The sequence below is a fragment of the Trachinotus anak genome, unplaced genomic scaffold (assembly GCF_046630095.1).
Source record: "Trachinotus anak isolate AG129_WGS33_773 ecotype Australia unplaced genomic scaffold, CSIRO_AGI_Tana_v1 ptg000015l, whole genome shotgun sequence".
Classification (NCBI taxonomy): Eukaryota; Metazoa; Chordata; class Actinopteri; order Carangiformes; family Carangidae; genus Trachinotus; species Trachinotus anak.
This window is the reverse complement of record NW_027273866.1, coordinates 677,400-695,508: the sequence shown is the minus strand read 5'-3', so window position 1 is coordinate 695,508 and position 18,109 is coordinate 677,400. Positions and strand designations below refer to the sequence as shown.

The window sequence follows — 18,109 nt, the reverse complement described above, 5'->3', positions numbered from 1 at the left end:
ATGCTCCAAAAGAGACAAAGCTTCATTATCACCCCACCTTTCTGCCATCCTGACACCCTGTGTTGTCACAAAGTAATTAAAATGTCAAACCTGTCTACCAGATAGCTGAAATGTGATAACAGGGATTTGTTTTCCAAGGAGAGCACTATAACATAATAAAATGTTTACAAAAACAACCCAGATTCAAAGAGCAGCCTCTATTTTCATTCCAGGAATTAAACTCCCAGGTGACTTTGTGTCACTCATCACATCCACTCGAGACGTACTTCCTTCTCAGTATGGATACACCAACACCAGAGCGTCTCTGTGCTTTGGATAGGACTGGGAATTGTCAGACTCTGAATAGACAGATGAGATGCTTCCCCCTGGGCAAAGGCAGCCCCCCCACCTCACTTATCCATTGTGTGTAACAAAGAATATATGTGTGATTATGTGTACACATGCTGGTGTGTGAAACGGTGTGTGTGAGCATGTGAGGGGTGTCGGTGTGGGGACAGGAGGTGGAGTTTTGTAACATATAGTCCAGGTGAGTTGAGCTTTGTGTAAGTGGTGGCCGTCAGTCGTTTGGCGTCTGAGCGAGAAGTAGGATGTTTGACGAAGAAGGCAACAGAAGCATGGATGGGATCTGGACCCTGGTTGTGTGTTTGGGAGTTGTGTGTTTTGCTCTGCCTGGTTCGACTCAGGACCCAAACAGGTAAGCGGTGCAGTATGTTGTACATAAAATCACAGCAACAAATTCAAAGAACACCTACATTCATATTTTATCCAGCGGGAAGAAAATCTTCATAACATAACAAAGAACCTCAGAGTAACAGGACCTTAACCCAGTAGAGATGCTGTGAAATGGCCTGAAGAGAGTCATACCAGATATCCCGAGAACAGGTCTGAGCTGAAGCTCCTCTGCAGGAAGAATGGTCCTGAACATTGTACAGGTCTGATCATCAGCTACTGGAAGAGCTTGTTTGAGGTTATTGCCGCCAAAGGCATTTCACCCAGTTATTAAATATCAGGGCTTACTTACTTTTTCCACCAGCACTGTGACTGTTTAATGACTGTGTTCAATAGAAACAGGAGAGATTATGATTGTTTGTGTTTGTCTACAGTCAGATCACACCAATTAATGCAGAAAATGCACACATTTTCTTGCCACTGTATATTGATACAGCACAACTGAGTTGTTTGACTGGTCGATAACACCCCTTTCCTGCCTCCCTCTATTAGGACATTGTTTCTGATCTCAGGTCCAGAGGTGCTGCATGCTGGGACACCTACTCCACTGGCTGTCACTGTTTTTGCAGACTTCTCTGGCAGGGTGACGGCTGAATTGGAACATGGTGACTCCAGAGTGGCCCAAACAGAGGACTTCCAAGGAGGTGACATTGCAATTACACATTGATTTAGGGTTGATTTGCATAATGCTAGAGAGCTAAAGCATCATTCTGTTTTTAAGGTTTGACCAGGGTCCTCACACTCCCTCCTGTGAGTATATTTCCTTTTTATTTCTTCTTTACTTTATTCTTCCTTCATTCAGAAAATCACTGCTATCACTAGAGAATAATAGTTAAGCCTGATATTACATGTTTATGTTTCTGATAATGCTTATATCCTTGCTCCAGATACCTGGCTCTATAACCCAGGATTCTCTCTTAAACTTGACGGTGAGAGGCTACAGGGGCGACACTCTCATTTTCTCCAACACCACCACCCTCAGCTTCAACCTCAAGAATGTCTCCTCCGTCATCCAAACTGACAGATCACGCTGCCAGCCAGGTGATACCATCAGAGTCAGAGTTGTGTGCGTCCAGTTGGATAACCATCCATACAAAGGCAGAGTGGATATCTCTATACAGGTGGGTGTTTCTATCTTGTGTGTGCGTGTGACAGAACAAAGCCTCAAGAGCTGAATAGATTTTTATCCAGGCATTGTGTAGTGGTGGGAAGTTTGACTGACGTTCCTTTGTCACACGCAGGATCCCAGTGGGAAAGTTGTAGACAGGTGGGAGTCTGCAGGGAATCTGGGGATTGTGTTGCAGGAATTCAGTTTATCCCAGACAGCTCCTCTTGGACAGTGGACGATCACAACGACGGTGAATGTAGGGATGATTTTTTTTTTAAATTATCTTTGTATGTCTGTTTAAAAAACACCTGCCAATTTAAACTCTTTATCTTCTTTACTACAGGGCGTGAATGATGAGAAAAAATTCACTGTGGAGCATCATGGTAACAGACCTATAACTGTGTTGTCATATTGTTTTTGAAAGGTTCATATTTCCTATCCTAAAACAGTACTGACATGCTCATATGTATGGTACATTGAGTGGATCATTGTGAACTTTCCTGCTGTCTAATTCCTAACAGTCCTCGTGCTGTGTAAAAAGTCTCAGTTAGACAAACCAAGTGGGTTACAGCCTTATTAGTAACAAATCCCCTCGGTTTGTTGCTATCCTTCCTCTGCAGCTCAGCATGGACACACTGTCTGGGGAAACAAGACTAGCTTTCGGATGATTTGTCTAACTCAGGCTGCCAAAGCTTTATACATTATCTTGAGATACACTTTTAAATGCATTCATGGACAGACTGAAGACTGTGGACTCTGTCCCCAAACACTTAGATTGGAAGCATGTTTGTAAGGGATATTTCAATGGCCAACACAAACAAGAGGAAGGATTACACCAAGCAAAATGTGTTTCCGTGTTCATACGAGCACCTGACTGTTATCTCAATACTGACTTGAAATACTGTTAACCTTTCCCTTTAAGATAAACTTGCAAAAATGTTGACCTGTCTTTTAATTTCTGCCTTTCCTGCATCTTTGCTGACTGCTGTTGCAGAGCGTCCTCAGTTTGAAGTGCTGGTCAAGACACCTTCACAGGTCCTTGTTGGAGATGACATGTCCGGATCAGTGAGAGCACTGTGAGTTCAGTTAGCTCGTTCGCATCAATAATATCGCTGATGTTTAAAAAAAAAAAAAAAAAAAAAAGCATACTAAGGAAGTTTGGGTTTTGTTTCTGTAGTTACCCCAGTGGACAACCTGTACAGGGAACATTAGCTGTCTCAGTCACTCTGGCACCTGATATGTATAATGCAGCTTCTCCACACATGCTAACACAAACCAAAGAGGTGAGGATTTATGGTAGTAATTCATTTATAAAAGAAAGGACTTTCTCTGCTTTTAGCAAGCATTTACAGTCAAAGTACCTTCATACTTAGTGGCAGTGACTAACTTTTGATCATTGTTTTTCAGATCTATGGGTCCACGCAGTTTTTCTTCAGCAAAGATCAACTCCGAGCCCTGCATATTTCATCAGGAGTGAGCAGCGGTAGCCGTGTACATGTGGCTGCCTGTGTTAACAGCAACTTTAGTGGTGAGATAGACTTTGAAACAGTTAAAGTGGAGTCCATTTGCTTCTTCACACGACTGAATGATATGATCTCTTGTGACCTCAGGATTTAAAGTGAACAAAACAGTTGAAGTCCATCTTATGCAGAACACATACCAGCTTATGTTCCATGATTTCCCACCATCACTTAGACCATCTTTACACTTCTCTACAAAAGTGAGTGAATTCTTATTACTCTGTTTATGTGACAGCTGGTTCAAACTTTTTTTTTTTTCAGGCGCTAACTACCTACTCTGTACTCCACAGCTCAGGATCTCTAGGTTCGACAGAAAGCCTCTGAGCTCACAGGATCTCATGTACTCAGCTGTTTTTGAGGTCACTCAGAGAAGGTCCACAATGATTAGTGAACCCTCAACTCTAACAGTCCCGGTGCCCGAGGACGGGAACGTCCACATTAAGTTTACATTACAGGATCAAGTGGAGATGCTTTTAATTCGGGTGAGTATTTTGATTTCTGGTACCTGAAATTTTGGTCCTCTGGGAAAAAAAAAAGTGGTGTTATGTGCAGTTTTGTTATGTGTAAGATCAGTAGTTTATGTACAATAAGATTACACACTTGCTTACCAGTAAGAAAAATGACCTCAGGACCTTACGAAAAGTGTAAGTCAACATCCTCAGAATGAGACAGATTTGACAAAGTTAGATTTATTTTCCTTTAATTTATGTCTGAGGAAAAACATAAGCACCAAGCACAGACAGAATATTTACAGTATCTTCTCTACAGCTTCAAATGATTATTTTCCTTCATATTTTTTATATTGCGTTTAATTTTCAGGCCAGATTCCAGTCCAGTGAGGAGACTCTGAGGGTCTATAACCACTACTCCTCTCCTAGTGGCTCATACATTCAGATCTCCCCTATCACTACCTTACCTGCACAGGTAATAGTAAACATCATGCATCTTTGTCCTGATGTATGTATGTAGCCCCTTTCTAAATTATGATGTATGATTATGTAATTACATATTTCACATAATATTTTTAACTTTCAGATTGGATTGCCTCTTCAAATAGATGTGGAGAGCACCTTCAAACCAACTGCGCTTCACTTTGTGGTATGATTGGTCAAATATATCAAAGAAGGCACATATTTATATCAGTTTGGAGTAATTACTGTTTTACTGGATATCAGTCAAATTTGTAGACAGGTCAAGATACTTTATTGTATTGTCTGTAGGAATCTCATAACCTAGAAGTTGTCTAAAGGTTAAATACGTATTCTCCTGAAAATCTAAATCTAAAGCAACCAAGAGCATTTACAAGAAGTTCTTTATACCAAATGTGATAACATTGTTGAACTATTGAGCTGTTGTGCTAATTTTGTTATTGTATTTATTGTTTATGAGTCACGATGATGTGTTTTAACCAGCCTCTGAAGCTAAAGGCAAATTTCCACATCTGTGGACAATGATAATAATATTAATAATATTAATAATAATATTTTATTTTATTTATTATTATTTAATATTTTCCATTTCTTGGAAGGTTTTAGTTGTGTGTTGTGCAAAGAGAATATCTACCCTCCTTGATATTTCTACAATTAGTTATGATTGCCATTTCATATTGACATATAGACAATTATAACCTTATACTCTTGAATTTCCCTCTTTATTAGCTCCAAACAGTACATCCATCACTGTGAAGCCTGCAAATACTGCACACTACAGTGGATGCAGGTGTACAGATCATGATGGGATATTATGGTTCTCACTGTGCTCATTAATTCTTTGAATGAGAACATTTGAGGAGGTCTGGGGTCAAACAACAAAAGCTTCTCATTCATTGTTGTTCTTCCAGGTGAGCTCGAGAGGTCAGGTTGTGGCCGCTGGAACAAAGAATTCCTCTTCTTTTTCTCTGACTCCAACACTGTCCTGGTCCCCTGAGGCCTGTGTCACTGTCTACTGCATCCACTCTAATGGAGAAGTCTCCAGTGACACAGCGTACATACCCATCAATCGACACAATGATGTACTTGAATTTATTGAATTTGTTGTATCATTCAAATGCTGTAGGTGCATGGTTTTCCTGGACGCACCGGTGATTGTCTGTGTGTTTGCTTTCCTCAGGTATCTCTAAAGTGGAGCAGTGATGAAGCCCAGCCAGGTGAGCAGGTATCACTCACTGTGACTACCCTTGAATCCAGGTCCCAGGTAGGAATTGTGGTAATGGGGACACATGACGACAACACTCCAGAGGATGACCAGGACTTAAAAGTGAAGCAGGTATGGCAACTCTTATGATTTGCCAAAGCCTAAAGGGCTGCTGTTGTTCCTGTTCAAAACATTGATTCATTTAATTATGATGATTATGTTTGGGGTTTAGAGTCACTTGATAGGAACCCAGAAGCTACTCTGCTCTAAAGCCTTAACAAAAGAACAAAATACAATCTCTGAAACTTAAACTTCTGTGAACTTCCCTCAGAAAGTCATCTGTTTAGATACTGTCAGATTTGCTACATTTCTCCTTTGTCCATTTCACAGTAATTACAAAGCAGTAGTCTTCCCAGTCACCTTAATCTGTTGTAAAATCTTCAAATACACACTTTTCCCTGTTGGACACTCTACAACTATTCACTGTGCAACCACGAAACCAGTTGGTCTGGATGTAACCTATCTGTCTGCTTTGTTAGGAGATGATTCTGCTGTTTCTAAGAGCCGGTAACTCTAGTGTGTTGGGTGCATGACCTGAGGGTTATTGATGGGTGCAAGATGGAGGAAATGATACTTCACCACAGTGGGTTGTCTTATGATGACCTTTTCTCATCTCCACAGCTCTGGCAGCGTGTATTGTGTCTGGTAGAATAGATCATTTAAAGGCCGAGATCTCTTCAGGCATCTACTGAGCTGAGACAGTTTTACACCTTACATCACCTGCCAAGAGCTGACCTACTTTCCACAGGCTGTCACACTAATGGTGCATCATCTGATAGCGGACTTCTTTGTACAGGCTTTAATGGTCTAAAAACACTGTTTGTGGTCATATTTTTAGCAGCTACAATAACAAATGTGTCATTGTTTTCATCTTTTTTGTGTCTTTAACACTGCAGGAATGTAATGTTAGGATGCTGACCAATGCCAGACTGTATCAGAAAAAGGAGTCTGATGGACCAAATAATGGTAAATTACACAGTGAATCAATGTGGTTCATTTCAATATAGAATCTAGTTTCTATTTGGAGTCCCTCTTGTGGCCATTTAGCACATTGTATTATCCCATAGTTTCAGTAATAGTGGATTTAACGTCAGTCTGGGCTTCTTCTGATCTCTTTTCACTCTTTTTGGGGGGGTTTCAATAGGGCATGTCCTATTGGTGGAGAAGTACTGGAGCCCCTGGATGGCTGCCGCTGAAACTTTGCTGTGGTTAGACACTAATGTTAGGTGAGTTCTGAAAGGTGCATATGTTGTTGGGGTAGGAGATTAAAAGTGATCTGTATTCGGTTCACTGCATTCCCATATTTAGGGCAAAAGTTGCTAAATAAAGTCTGTGTCATGCTTTTTTTTTCTGTCATTTCTGTCAGTGATAAAACTTGGACGAGTGGGAAAATAACAGTGCCAGACAGTGTTACTTCTTTAAGAGCTGTAGCACTGGCAATGTCAGACAACCTGGGTTTGGGCTTCACTCCTGTGCCACAAAAGGTAACTTAATACTCAGTATGTGCAACTACATACTTGTAATATTTCTTAAATTTAGGGCATATTCCAGAAGTCCTGTCGTTTTCTGTTACAAAGTGTATGTTGTGCTTCCCTGTCTATTCTAAAAGGAGACAAGGGAACTGATTTTCAGTTCTTCCCCTTGCTGCCAATCAGCTCAGAAACTCTGATTCACCCACTTCCTGTTCTCAAAACAAACCAAAGAAAAAAATGTGTCCCATAATGCATGGCAGGGTTTTTTTCAATGAAATTTGACTGATATTTTTTAATTCTAATGGTGATTTCTTTTGTTTTTGTATTAATGTTTGCTTTGAATCGGTGGATGTCCTCTCATTCACAGCTGACTGTGTCCAAAGATTTCTCCTTGTCTCTGAATGTCCCATCATACCTCATCAGGGGAGAGGAGATTGTGCTAGAGGTGAACATCATCAACCATTTAGAGCACGACATAGAGGTACGAAGGACTAAATTTTTGGAATATTCTGGCCTGACATGGGGGTGTTAAATTATCTGACCTGTTGCTTAAGTATTATTTCCATTCCACTCCAAGAAACCATACAACTGATTTTTTTTCTTTGTCCATATATGTTTCTCTTTGCAGGTCATCATGCTGCTCGCACAGAGCAAGGCCTTTGAGTTTGTTTTGGGAGACAGAGGGGATGTCTCTGTGGTAAATGCCCAAAAACTCACCTTAGGGAGTCATGTCTCTGCTTCAGCCCTGTTCCCTATAAGGCCTGTAGCTCTGGGTGAGATGGAAATATCTGTTGATGCCGTATGTGCTGAAGCCTCAGACAGCATAGTCCGGAAAGTGCTTGTGAAGGTATGGTATGATGTAAATATTGGATAATATCTATAAATTGAGTGTGTGAAGTTTAACTTATTGAGGCTGAGAACAGTGGGGATGGATGCAGTATAAAATAAACTGTGCTACGTGGCATATGGTTAATCCTACGATAACAGTGACTTACTTCCATGTTCCTGAAGCCTGAGGGCGTTGAACAGTCCTTCACAGAGACTCTGTTCCTGGAGCTGCCACCGGAGAAGCACAACAACTCCCGCTCCGTCTCCTTCCTCTTTCCACCAGATGTGATACCGGGCAGTCAGAGGGCCCATGTGGCACTGGTTGGTACGTCTACCATTTGTCCTCCCTGTTGTGCCAGTGGCAGCTCCATCTGAGTGCAGTCCATATTAACTTTTAGTCAGTTAGGAATGTGTAATATGTTCTTGCATTTTTCCTTGTGTTTAGATGATGAGCTTGGCTATATGCACATCAAACTCCTGAAAATGTTTAGCTACTGCATGTTGAAAAATGGACAATGGCCAAACAGGATTGCTTATGGTGGACAGATTCTGAACATCTGTCAGGCTGGTTGGCTTGGCTTCGTTTAGTTTGAGGGATGTTGGGTATTTGTCATGGTAGAGGGGCAAGCTTCAGGATTTTCCAACTTTGTGGTTTCTGTGATGTCTGCTGTGCAGGATGTGCAGGATGGAGTTTTTGTCTCTGCTGTAGATTTCTGCTTGTGATGATCTTTCCATTCCCCATTCTTCCATACCGTGCAACTTAAACCAAAGCTCTGACTTTCTACGTGATCATTTCAATATGTTTTTCTATTACATAAAGGTCAATAGTTGCCACGTTGAACTGCTATGATGAAACAAATATTTCAAACATGACATGATAGGTTCAGGTTCATGATCAGGTTGGAAGCACAGACCCTCTTTGATCTGCAGCCTATGAGTGAATATGTTATGCAACAGATAAATCCTTTCTCTTTTCCTCATGCATTGCTTTACACAGGTGATATCTTGGCCTTGTCCTTCAGCAACTTGGATTCACTGGTTCAGATGCCTCTTGGTTGTGGGGAGCAGAACATGATCCACTTTGCTCCGAGTGTTTATGTTCTCCAGTACCTGGAAAAGTCAACCCTGGATGATAAGGAGATCAGGAGCAGGGCTCTGGGCTATATGACGGAGGGTATGCAGCCTTTACATAACTCACCGGAGTCACTTACCCTATGATAAACTACACTGTATCCTTAGTGTGTACAGTAAAAGGGTTATTAGTGTTATTTAGGCATAAAAGAAAATTTTTCTGTGATAATTAACTCTATTGAATTATGGTATCTGTTACTTATTTTCACTTCATTTTTCATATCATATGAACATGTTATATTATCTGCTTTTAGGATATCAGAGACAACTATCCTACCAACGAGACGATGGTTCCTTCAGTGCTTTTGGAGCCAGCGATGCCTCTGGGAGCACATGGTAGGTCACCAGTGTACTGGAAATGACACAGGTTAAAAAACTCAGGTGAAAGACTCTGCATGTAATTTCATATTTCTAATGCAGTGGTCATTTGCTTTGGGAATTTTGTGTAAAAGATTCGATTTGAAAAAAGTGAATCAGTCACATTTTCATACCAAAGTGTTATTTTGGTTTGGAAGAATATTGTCTTTTTTTGCAACTTCTCATCTTTTGTGCTGCATTGATATACATTAAATCTATAGAAAAGTAATCTCCCTGGCTTTAATGCTGCTTCTCCTGTGTCTCTGATTGTAGGCTGACAGCGTTTGTGCTGCGGTGCTTCCTTCAGGCTCAGCCCTACATGCAGATAGACCAGAGTGTCCTGACCAAAGCCATGACTTGGCTCTTGAAACACCAGGGGTCTCAGGGAGAGTTCAGTGAGGTGGGCAGATTGATCCACACTGAGATGCAGGGAGGACTTGATAATGGTCCAGTGGCACTCACTGCTTACGTACTGATGGCACTGCTGGAGGACGAGACCTATGCGGTATGTCAAGGGAATGTGTGTATGTCAGTGGAGAAGATGAAATTACACAGGAGAATGACAGAATATTTAAAGTCTGTCATTTAAATCATGTGAGGAAGGGAAGTCAGCTGACAGTAATGGCCTTTTGTCTGGTTCCTGTTGAAGGAAATGTACCCAGGCAATGTGTCCCTGGCGAAGACGTACCTGGAGATTAAAGTGACCAGTGGGGTGGTCAGTAACTACAGCCTGTGTCTGGTGGCATATGCCTTAGCTCTTGCCAACAGTCCTGTGGCTGGCACTGCCCTGTCTGAGCTCATCAGGAGAGCTGACTACACAGGTAATGTAAAGGTCTTCTGTTGTTTTATGTTGAGGAAGGTGCATATGTACTTTCATACCTTAGCCTCCAATGTAGTATTTCTTGTCTTATATTTACACCATGACTCATGTCATTTATTCAGAGAGGTTCATGCACAAGATGCATTACATCTTCTAAGACTGCAACTTTAATGACATACCACGACCAGGTTTTGTTACATTTTGACCTTGCAGATGTTTGATTACAAAAACTGTTGTTATATTATTATATTACCAACCAGAATACTTTTGATAGCTGCTTCTAAACAGCCTGGTAATGACTGACAAACGTCTCTTGGAAAGTAGACTTTTTTAAGTGGCTCCAGAGTCATTTTGTAGGAATTTGCTGTATTGCACCATCATCTGGTGAATTGCTAGAATGTTTCTGCCGGAGCAGTGGGTGAGACTTCAAACTAAAAACAATATATACATTTTAACTCTTGTGGGTCTTTAATATCCTAAAATGCAGCTGCTCAAGGTTTTAGCACTTCATGTAAATGTTTGTCATTGTGCTACATGATAAATCTGTAGCAGCATCTATTGATTACAGCTTCTGTCATTTTATTCCAAAGATGGAGTTATGATGTGGGGATCCTCTGCTGGCCTGAAGTCACATGACTGGCAGCCACACTCAGCGCAGATCGAAATGGTCTCGTACGTCCTGCTGTCTTATTTCAGGCGTGCCAACTTTGTTGAGGGCATTGCACTCCTAAAGTGGTTAAGTAAGCAGAGGAATCATCTAGGAGGCTACAGGACAACACAGGTGACATGAAACCTTCATTCTGTTACTAAAGCAATTGATGTTTAACTATGTATCTGGAAATAAAGTAAGATCCCCAGTTCTGCAACACACTTGTACTGTATATATGGTGACATAATGTTGATTGTTACCCTTTCTCTTCTTCAGGACACAGTGGTTGCCCTCCAGGCTCTGTCTTACTACGCTGCATTCAGTGGCGCCAACGCCATTGAACTCAGGCTTAATGTATCTGCTCCAGCATCTTCGTTTGTGTCTCTGTTTAGTATCAACTCCACTAACTATCGGATGTATCAGAGCCAAGAGGTAATAAACCTGTGTACAATCCTACAGTTCATACCTAATGTGTCTATGATTTTATGATGTTTTTTGAAGGATGCCATACTTACTGTGCCACTGTCAACCTGGATTTTCCTCTTTTTTTTTCAAGGTTGATGCTGACAAGGATATATACTTCAATATATATCTGGAAGGAAGAGGATTTGCATTGTTTCAGGTACTGCTCTTCTTTGTTTTGCTAAAGCTGCCCTAGTTAAAGGGAAATATTACGCAACAACTCCAAACTACCCCTGACAATACAGGAATGTTTCCGTACTTCACCACCATCACCATGAAGTAGTTTAACCACCAGAGCATGACCAGAATAAATTGAACACAGCAGCTGTGCATGATAGCTTCACAAAGCACAATGTACTGCTTTGTCAATGCTAAACCAAAACAGCTAAATGCAAAAGTAGCATGATAATGGACTCAGCCATTAACATCTGGAACACATGCTGTAGTATACTGGGTAATATCACTGAGATATTGTTCAATATTATAGCCTGTTGTCTTTTGTTCCAGACCCCCTCTGCCATATAATCCTCTTTTAACCTCTCTGTATTATGTAGACACAAGTAAACAAATACAGAGATTCAGACGTTTTTATTTTTTGCCTCATGGAATACAGTTTTCTCTATATTCTTCAACATTATCCTGAACCCATCCAGATGAACATCTTTTACAACGTGAAGAGCACGGCATTGTCACAGAACCGCCACCACACCTCAGACGAGGAGGCTTTCTCATTAAACATTGACGTTACTGAAGACAGAGACCACAATCACATGCTGCTGTCTATATGCATGAGGTAATGATGTACTGTATGTGTCAAGTTTCATTAAAAAAAATATATATATATTTTATTTGAATACACATCTGTACTTTGGGCTTTATTTATCTTTATGTTGTGGTGCCATGCATATCAAATACTTGAATTTATATGACTTCTTGCTTTTTTACTCTCTAGATTAAAGGCCAGTCAGGTGATATCTCATACAGGTATGGTTATACTGGATGTGGGCATGCTCAGTGGTTTCAGCTTGTCTCCTGGCGCTGCTGCTCCAACCGATCTTATAAGGAAGGTGGAGATACTGCCTGAGAAAGTTAACCTGTACCTGGATTCAGTAAGTGTGTCAACATTTCATGGTCAGGCTTGGAAAATTGTCGTTTAAGCTACACAAACATTTTTCCAAAATAGGGCCGCTAGAACAATCTGATAGGTGAAGTTAAATCTTCATGGGTGGAGCTAAGGAACTAGGGAAAGAGCTAGGATGGTTGTGAGTCTGTATTCTCTAAGTGCAACCTCAAGCCCATAAGAGTAGCCACCAAAAGAACTCAAAAAAATGTTTTACCATGCTAGCGGGAATATAATTCTGCTGGATATTTAAACTCTGTGAATTTTATTGTAAATATTTTTTTTTTACCTGAAAACATTTCAAGTAGAGTTTAAAAATGATTGAAACCAGCCTTCACAATCTCTCTGTATAACTTTTCAGGTCTCAATGGTAGCTAATGGGTAGTTACTGTAAGGATGTGCAAAGAACAACAGTTTTTTTGTTGAGTACAATCAAAGGAGTAATATTCGTGTTGCACCGTTGTTGCTAACCGCAGTTTTTTAAGTGCAGTTTAGCTAACTTAACTTAGGTAAGCTCATCCAAGCTGACCAACGTAACTAGCTGTAAACTATAAACTTAGATATCGAGCCTAGGTTTGGTAGTTATCTCACTGAATATATTCAGTTTTTACAAATGTCATGTTATTGACATTTATAGGCTTAATTTAGATTGAGCATTTATGCTTGTTTGCTAGCTAACGTTGCCTGTGCCTGATGAGGTTGAACTTTTCTTCTACCGGCAGCTCTTCTTTTAGAAATATATAACACGCAAAGACTGTGTGTTTCAGAATTAGGTAATCATCTAAACAATGACACTCTTACTTAACTTGCACATTTACAGTATTTTGCACTTTTTGTTTCTGCGCAACTGAAAGGTTTGTTGCCCCTATTTTACCGACTTCTCCACCGTATAAGGTCCAAAAGAAACAATAATTTACAACAACAGGAAGATACGACCGCATGCATTAACATACTAAAGAATTACATAACTATTACACTGCATATAGTGTGTATACAGGCAGTGGTGTATCATTATTCACCTTTCTGGTGCTTTGCAGCTTACCAAGTCAGAGGTTTGTGTTGGACTTCCAGTGATCAGAAACTACAAAGTGGCCCATATACAGGATGCTGAGGTGCAGGTTTACGACTATTATGAACCAGGTGAATACGATTTTGCAGTCTTGCTATAATTTCATTGTGTTGTATGCATTTAATTAAAACTGCAAACATGCTGTTTTACCTGTAATGCCATCAAAATCAGCATATTCTCAGTGTTGGACTGTGGCAAACATCAAGATCACATTATTCACTCAGTATTATTTCACAGTGATTTACACAAAGTATGAGAGACCAATTATAATATCATTTGATTATTTTTCCTTGTCTCATAGCGAGAAAAGCAGTAAGAACATACAACTCAGATTTTCTCCACAACATGGACTCCTGCTTCTTCTGTGGTACAGACTGTGATCACTGCAGGCCAGGAATCACCATCACAGTTGCCTCCGCTGTCTCATCTCACTCAGTAAACAGCGTCACCTACAGCTTGAGTTGTATATTCCTTGGAGTCACTGCTTTTTTTTTTTTTTTTTGTAGTCTGATTTCACTAGATGTTTTTTAAAATTATTGAAGTAATGAATATAGACATAGTTTTAATACAGTCTGAACACTTTGATATGTACTGGATGCAATTGAATAATTCTATACAAAAGTTATTTCTTGACAAGTGATTGTAATATTTAGAGGACTGTTTACATCTTGCTCCTTTTCCTTAATGCATGATTGCATTTTATTATTATAGCTGTATATTATATACACTGTGTTTTGCTCTTTATTGTATTTGAACAGAATTTAATGAGAAATTACTCTTTGGAAACCTACTTATAATTTTCATTTTAAATCTACATGTATTTTTATGGTTCAATACATTAGAAAACACATTTGAAAAAAATTGAATTTGTTACTCACTTCATGAAACCTGCTATTCTCCACATTAATCCATGTGTTGCCCGGAATAAAGAACTCATGTATAGTTGGCAGCAGAGCAAATGAAAAGGATTTATTTCTCAGTTCCACATGTGTCCTGTTGTCACCATTTTGGCAGAGAATATAGACATGTTAAGCTGCCTGAAGCCATATAAAGGCTAAAATAAGATTTACTCTACAGCTCTACTGTACTTTCCAACAAATGGCTGATTTTTGGGTTTAATGTGTTTCTACTCATGTTGATATAAAACACTCCTGCGTGAGTGAAGCAGAGCTTAGGGTGTAAATATGGCACTGAGAAAGAAAAGTTCAGCAAAGTCTCTGTAAGTTCATTTGGAGTGAAATAAAACCTACCTTACCCCTGTGCCACGTCACATAACGGTAACCCAGAGGAATGCAGACTAACTTGCAGACGTATGCACACATATAAATCATCACAGCTGATGTATCATGAAATATGAATGTTGTTTCTAAGATTTCAGTCTACAGTGTAGAGTCCATAGCATATATTTTATTTTGTACAACGTAAACATTTCACAGCATGTTCCCTTAAACCTGATTCCTTTTTATGGTTCCACTAATCAATGATCTCAGGGAGCTCCTACTTAATTCTGTATATTTCATACTCTACATACAGTCCTGTAAATGAATCATGTTAGTGAGACAATATTAGTAGTTTATGCTTCAGCAAAATGCCAGAGAAAGATATACAGTATAGTTACACTAAAGGTAAATTAAACCTGTTAACAAACATCTGCCCTGTTGAAATGTCTGTCAAGTTGCTGAATTACTATAAGTGACAGGTATGTTCTGTAGCCTCAACCTGACCTCTGACCTTTTTGGATTAAGCATCCCATATCCCTGACACCTTAAAAAAAAAGGCTGTCTCGTGTTTTGTGCTTTAATGGCAAGGCATGTCTGGTTTTTATGTGTTAGATGTTTTTATAAGGCTCATTGAGCAAAGCAATTTGCTTCTAGGGGCAATAAAGCTTTTAGTCCATAAGCAAAAACAGACATGGAATGAAGCTGAGAATATGACTTGTTATACAAAAAGCAAATACGTACTTAAGGCAAACTTATACACATGTGGACCTTTAGCTTTTGGCTTCAGTGGAATGTGATAAATGGTTACAACTTGCCTTATTCCCTACTTTAAAATGAAGTGAATCCTTCAGTAAAGTTAATTTACACCAGTACAGTTCCACGAAAAGCCTACAGAATACCAGCAGAGATGATCAACACTTCCACCTTTAGAATACCTTTAGTACCTGTTATTGTGAATATGTTGGGATGTCCCACATTTTGACCATATGTGACCAAACTACCCTGTGCTTATATTCTGCCAGTGTTCACATATGTTGTTGTTATAAGACATTACCTTATATAAACATATTGGACTAACTGGTACTGCACACCAATAGCTTACAGGAGTTTGAGGAGGTTCAGAAAACACTCACATTCAAAAAAAATGATGAGTAAATACGACATATTTGGCTACTACCATGACATAGTTGTCCCCAAGCAGAAATAAAGTAATTCCATACAGTTATATTTTTTCATTTTTCTTGTCAATGTTCTAGCTGCTGAGCTGCAGTGTTTGATTCCCAACCACTAGATGGCAGACTTGGTATCATAATAGTGATGGGTTTGAAGCTTAGCTGAGATCTCCAGCTCGTATACAGTATCAAGTGATAATATCACAAAAAGGAAATACTTTTTGTCTGTGCGCTTAACATGTCTTTGATTTAATAATAACTTTGCTGTTACTAATAAATACAAAAAATGCTTATCATGCTAGACAGATGTGATCTCTGGGAAAATGTTCCGCCCTGTAGAGCAATTCAGCAGAGTTGCAGAATATGCCACTTTTTGTGATGCAAGGAAAAATTTAAAAAATGGGCATTTGCACCCTTTGTGCTGTCATACTATTTATTGCCTGTAAGTAATTGTATGTTTTTTTAACTGTGCTGTGGCTCTGAATATGTATTCATGTGGGATAACACCAAACACATAAAGGTCATGACTTACTAACCTGGGACTTATTGTGGGTCAGGCTACAAAAACAGACCATCAATCAGGGGAATGCATAGGCTATGATGTCATACATTTACTATGTCAGAGGGCTGATAACTGTCTAATGCAGTGGCCTTAACTGACAGAGAGCTTAGGTGAAGTGCAGTCAAAGTATTAAGACTTGAAGATGAGGCGAAGGATTTCTTTCTACCCAAAAGGGACATGGGAGTGAGATTCATGGCTTTAAAAAGCAGCTATCCTTCACCACTTTCTCATCTAGATCTGAAGAGCAACGTGAGATTGAAAAGAACAAAATGTAACAACTCCCAAAGTGAAGTTCCTGCAGAAATAGTGAACGATTTTTGCAGAAGTTTCTGGAGCTCGTCGTCGGGTCATATTATGCCCAGAACCACACTGAGGTCTAAACTCTATTAACAACTCTAGACAAATCAGGTCCTTTGAGTCTGATGACGTTTATTAATATTCACTCCCTTCAATGTGACTGTTGGAGCAATAATGCTGGAAACACGCCTGTCGCCAAGGAGATGCAGATGGGGTACACAAAGTGAAGGAGATGATTATTTATGAGTTTCATCTCCTGATGGGAGCCATTAGAGAAACATGCAATATTGTTGTTGGACTCACTGTGACAGGAGGTTAGATGGTGCGTGTGCTTTGTTCAAATAAGCAACTCACATTGACAGCAGGTTTTGCAGATGAGTCTTGAAAATGGGATGTTCTGCGTTACTGAGAGACATCCGTCTCTTGTTGTATAGATTTTATCAAACACACTCATCAAAAAGGGATCAAAGCCCTTTAAATCAAAGTCAGATGACAGCACAGTGTATACTTAAGTGTAGTACCCTTGTTGAATTGTAAACTCAGCAATGAAAATGATATGATATGTTATAATAATACAATGATAAATTGCACAATAAAGACTGTTTAGTTTACATTTTGTAACCACAGTTATTCAGGATGGTGTGGTCAGGAAGTGCTTCTGGTAAGCCTGATGCTTTATTTCAGTAAAACATTTATTCCAAAAACAGAGATACTAAATTGCTCCCTGTGGCCTTGCTCCAGATGACATCAGTGGGAAAGAATCACCGTCACAACAAATAACCACATCATATGCAAACCCACTGCTGTTGGTGTCCTGACAGAAATTGGGGGTGGCAGCGACAACAAAGATGAATCAAAGGGAAAACTTCCAACTCTCAAGCGATGCAACCTGAGTGACTCCCTATGTCTGCGATTGGGAGGATGATGCGTTTGTTTGGCAAGGCACGCTCCATTCACCGGGGCAAGTCATGGAAAATCCCTTTGAGCTTCCATCCCACCCAGAGTGCATGTGTATTTACACAACCCCCAGGCGACCTTGCTCAGACCGGCCCAGACAGATGAATCCAGTCCGGACAGAGGGGACTCCAGAGGAACAAAGCAGGGCTGCAGCTCTACTCAGTCATCCTGCTCGAGGGGAACTATCCCTGATCTTATCACTATGGTATGGTCCACCTCAGATGGAGATGCTGCCAGACTCAAGGAGTCTGGTTTCAGTCTTTGTCACCACCATAGATTATGTTTGGATGATCATTCTGTGTGTGTGCACGCACACAGGTAAACTCTCTCTGCTTATGTGAGTCACTGTCTCTTGGTGTGTCAGCAGCAATTCAACTACACGTGTTTATGTCTGCATCACTGTTATTTGTACAAGTATGAGCTGCTACAAGCCCAGTGAGACA

General features: G+C 40.0%; 1 protein-coding gene across 1 annotated transcript; it reads left to right on the top strand.

Annotated features, from left to right (window-relative positions):
- The first annotated feature begins 587 nt into the window (after positions 1-587).
- LOC139633324 (CD109 antigen-like) lies at positions 588-14,340 on the top strand. Its single transcript, XM_071498927.1, has 32 exons — positions 588-694; positions 1,222-1,373; positions 1,451-1,479; positions 1,617-1,850; positions 1,971-2,093; positions 2,181-2,220; positions 2,832-2,913; positions 3,015-3,120; positions 3,245-3,365; positions 3,448-3,557; positions 3,648-3,839; positions 4,177-4,281; positions 4,393-4,455; positions 5,198-5,368; positions 5,467-5,622; positions 6,447-6,516; positions 6,695-6,776; positions 6,917-7,034; positions 7,390-7,503; positions 7,651-7,869; positions 8,034-8,175; positions 8,848-9,024; positions 9,236-9,317; positions 9,612-9,843; positions 9,988-10,159; positions 10,749-10,939; positions 11,084-11,239; positions 11,364-11,429; positions 11,923-12,062; positions 12,222-12,378; positions 13,427-13,529; positions 13,760-14,340. The coding sequence occupies exons 1-32, from the start codon at positions 588-590 to the stop codon at positions 13,987-13,989; spliced, it is 4,242 nt and encodes a 1,413-aa protein (XP_071355028.1). The 3' UTR covers positions 13,990-14,340.
- The last annotated feature ends 3,769 nt before the right edge of the window (positions 14,341-18,109 follow it).

Coding starts and splice junctions, on each gene's coding strand:
- LOC139633324 (XM_071498927.1), top strand. CDS start 588: ATGTTTGACGAAGAAGGCAACAGAAGCATGGATGGGATCTGGACCCTG. Junction 3,121..3,244: donor TGCTAACACAAACCAAAGAG/GTGAGGATTTAT, acceptor ATTGTTTTTCAG/ATCTATGGGTCCACGCAGTT. Junction 3,366..3,447: donor TGTTAACAGCAACTTTAGTG/GTGAGATAGACT, acceptor TTGTGACCTCAG/GATTTAAAGTGAACAAAACA.